Genomic DNA, 3,973 nt, shown 5'->3' with positions numbered 1-3,973 from the left:
TATTACCTTTTATAAATAAATGTTTTAATGTTTTGAAGCTTTTTTTATATATCAGCATTACGTCTAGCGCTACTTTTACATTTTATTTTTCTCTTTATATATCACGATAATTAGTCAGTTAAACTTTATTTTCTGGGCATTTTAAAAGTTATAGCTGTGTATGCTTTCCCAGATCTGGAATTGATGATGTGTACATATGCCACCATACTGCCATAGTCTTCTTAATTTATGTTAGCCTCCTTCTGCATTCCTGGTTTTATTGGGGGTATAATAAATATGCTTTTGAAAATCTTTAAAGTAGTTCGGCTGTAAATTCTTGATTTATTGGTTCAAGATTTTTGTGTTTAGCACTATATGAAGCAATGATGCTTATTAAAGTTGGCTTAACAAAAAGGTACTTTTTCTGAACCATGAATTACACCTTGGTATTTAAAGTTTTTTTTTGGGGGGGGGGGAGCATCAGTGGCCTCAATGGTTTAATCATTGACATGGCGTTCATCACTGCAAGGAAAAAGTCCGGGGTTCAAATCCAGTGGCCCTGCTACTACTTACAAATGGACTTTTTTCCAAAATACTGGCACTCTGAGAGTTCGTTGAAATACTCTCATAAAAAATGTACGTTTTGAAGCTTTATTCAACGGCTTTTTAGTTCCAGGTTTAGAATATTAATATGTTTTACTGCTAGATTGTATTAAATCAGGTAGCATGCTGTGTTTATAAATATAATAAATAACGACATTTATGCTTCAATAAAGTTGCTAGTACATAACAAGTTTTAGCTGAAAAAAAATTGTGTGAAATAATGATAAACTGCAAGCTCATGCTGTTTATAAAGTTGATGATGGAACCCATATAAATTATAGCCATACCTTGGAAAGTGCACTTTTTCCTATAAGACTAAGTACTTTCCTCAGTGCTTCTTTTTTTTTTCTTTTGACTGCCCTACAGACATTCATTGTCATTTTGTTGATTACTATGCCAACCAATACCGGCCACCCCCAAAGGGCACTACCCAATACACCTGCTTCTCATTCAGGTATACACTTAATTTCGGCAGCATTAGGAGGATGTGGATAAAAACCATACATGGCGGTAACAGAGGCCCTTGGAAAAGTCCACCCCCTCCCCGGAGACCATTTGCCCTTTGCATTGGAGCACCCCCCGGAGAAAACCCGAGCCAGCCAACCCAGGCTCCTCAGTCGGTGCCTCTTCGTGCACCTCTTTTGGAGTGTAAATTGCTGAAGTGGCTGTATCGTAACCAGGCTAAAGTTTCACATTCACAAATGATTTCTGCTGTCTCTGGTCACTCCTTACAGTCGGCATATTTCTGTCCCTGCTTTGCCTATCTCCTGGTGCTAGTTAAGAGGGCAGTGGCTGGTATAGAGGCCTATAATTTTCCTTCGTTTCTGAGAATTTATAAATCTCTTAGCTTGTTTCATATGTGGTGTTTGGTTTTTCTTTCTCAAGCCTTTAGGCAATTTAGACGCTCCCAGACAAGTATTGAAGGCATATGCATTTAGCGCCTTTGTAGCTGCCCAAATGAGATTCTGTAAAACTAAGCATCCTTCATATTTTTCTTTATTAACTGTAGTTTTATTGCATGGGTCTCAGCTTGGAAAATTTGACTGAATAAATGGATGATTGAAATATAAATATTAATAAAACAAATAAAAACAGATTTTTATTTACAATAAAATACATAACATATTTTTAAATAAAATGAAAAAGTAGTTATATTATGAAATGGATGCTACAGTGTCCCTAAATAAGGAGCTTCATCCGTCCAATAGCCGGGTGGAGATTTCAATTTAACTAGAGTCTCTTGCAATGCATTGCTACTTTTACCATTCTCCAAAGTTCTTTTATAATAGTGACATTTCCTTGCGCCAACTCCAGGAATGTTGGTGAAATAAGGCGGTGCGAGTATGTCGAGGAAAACTGCTGGCCCTTGCTCAGCAGAAAGTTCATGAATGTTGCCTTTGTTTGGTGTCAGAAGTACAGTTTCGTCTACCGGGGTGACAAACTTATCGTCCTCTTTTTGTACAAGGACCTCCTCCTTGTCGTGCGATGCAAGCGGATCACCAATGAACGAATAATTCTTAATGTGTATTTTGCCCAATATGACTTTGCACAAGCCGTGCATCATCGGGTGATCGTGCAAAGGGAGCCTCGATCCGTCCTTCAGTACGAACATTGACATGCTGAAATATTCGTTCTCTTCTATACCTATGAAGGTGACAGGTGCTGAATTCTCACTGCTCTTTTCAAGAAGCTTTGTGTCAAATTTAACATCATTACTGGTGAGTTTGTTCATTTCAGAAACCAGCTTTTTCAAGTTCTCTTCGAAACCAATTTGACTCTTGAACGTCTTCATTGCCTGGTTTCTGACAACTCTCATCATTTTCTCGTCCAAAGGATTCAACCGCATGTAGAAGAACAGAAGAAGGAAAAGGACGAACTGAAAACTGAGTTACTGAATACTGAAACTGAACGAACGTTCAGTACTTCACCACAGTGTCGCGCTTCTGCTCCACCTCGATACTGAACGACCATCCACCATCTACCCTTAATTTAATTTATCGGATAAAATAAAAATAATAATTTAAACAAAAAAAATTTTAATAACAATGACCTCCTTATAACCTTAAGGAATTGTGAGTTTGTATTTGTATTGTTTGAATGGCAGGTTTTACCTTTCGTTAATGATTACTTTTCACACAAAATGAAGTCATCAAACTGGATAATTACTAATATTATTACTTTTACAAACTTAAACAATTGACTAAAGAAATAAGGAGTAAATTTATCATTATAAATAATTTCTGTCTAATGTGGACTTAAACAATACAAAAACATCAGATTAACAACCAAACACTAAACTAAGAATAAACTTTGAATCCATGCAATTTCTATTTGATTTGAATAAGTGTGATTCGATCTTGAATTAAAATACAAAAGAAAAATTGAAATGTTGTAATGTGCATAGGTCATACCAAGATCACAAATGTACACCTTCTAATGGTGGTGAGATCACGCCTGTTGTGCAGAAAACAATGTAATAACCGACTGCAAAGAATAAGTTCGTTTTGCCTATTGTACTGGACTTTAGAAAACAGCTGAAATGTGTATCAATAGATGCGACACGAATACTTCAGACCTTCTCAAAGAACTAAGTCTGCAAAGAAAGAAATATGACATCTCGAATGATCTATGCGCAGCACTGAGGAATGGCAACAGGCAAAGATTTCTGATCCAATATCCAAGGCCATGAATGTTTAAATTGTATGTAGATCTTTGTACCTTCGTGTATGTGATATGTATTTATCTGCATGAATAGAGGGGCTTATCCCCAATTATCATGAGGAATGTTGAGTACTTTGGGGTAGCGTGAATGATATTTATTAGTGTGAATGAAGAGGTATATATCCAATTAACTCGAGGAATATTGAGTACTGTGGGGTAGTGTGAATGCTAAGTAGACTATCATGTTTTTATCTTGTTTCTGTGTATTTGTTTGTGTTTGTTATTTGTGTTATTTTATCCACAATCAAGGCCCTAAGGTATGGATAAAGAAAAGAGAGAGTTGGTTACCGTATTATCATACACCATAATTTGGGTTGAGAAAGACAATAAAAGAAAAATAAGGAAGAGAGGGCTGGAAATGAACAATGTAGTTTGCTGTTCCTAAAACTTCAAAAATAAATAAAGGTGGAAGTTAAATTTGGAATTTATAAAAAAATAAGGATTTAATATTGCGGACAATTCAGGTATTTTTTTGGTGTTCTATTAACTGTTCATTTATATATAAATGGCATAATTTTTTAAAAATTAACTTATAAAATTTAATTGAAAAGCATACGCTTTTGGTGATGGTGGTTTCTTCTTTGGTGGTTTCACTCATATCTGAAAAATGGGTTCCAAATAGCAAAGTAAATTTTTCAGAATCTTTAAAATTTTCAGTAATTCAGTAGTT

The 3,973-nt window shown here is 35.4% G+C and overlaps 1 protein-coding gene across 1 annotated transcript; it reads right to left on the bottom strand.

The window, feature by feature from the left end:
• Positions 1 to 1,655: 1,655 nt before the first annotated feature.
• On the bottom strand, positions 1,656 to 2,662 carry LOC106666739 (2-aminoethanethiol dioxygenase). Its single transcript, XM_014394132.2, has one exon. The coding sequence runs from the start codon at positions 2,426 to 2,428 to the stop codon at positions 1,751 to 1,753; it is 678 nt and encodes a 225-aa protein (XP_014249618.1). The 5' UTR covers positions 2,429 to 2,662; the 3' UTR covers positions 1,656 to 1,750.
• Positions 2,663 to 3,973: the final 1,311 nt, after the last annotated feature.

Source organism: Cimex lectularius, unplaced genomic scaffold (assembly GCF_000648675.2).
Source record: "Cimex lectularius strain Harlan isolate CLEC.00 unplaced genomic scaffold, Clec_2.1 scaffold209, whole genome shotgun sequence".
NCBI lineage: Eukaryota > Metazoa > Arthropoda > Insecta > Hemiptera > Cimicidae > Cimex > Cimex lectularius.
Note: the sequence above shows the minus strand (reverse complement) of the source record. Positions and strands in the feature narration are given on the sequence as shown.

Coding starts and splice junctions, on each gene's coding strand:
- LOC106666739 (XM_014394132.2), bottom strand. CDS start 2,428: ATGCGGTTGAATCCTTTGGACGAGAAAATGATGAGAGTTGTCAGAAAC.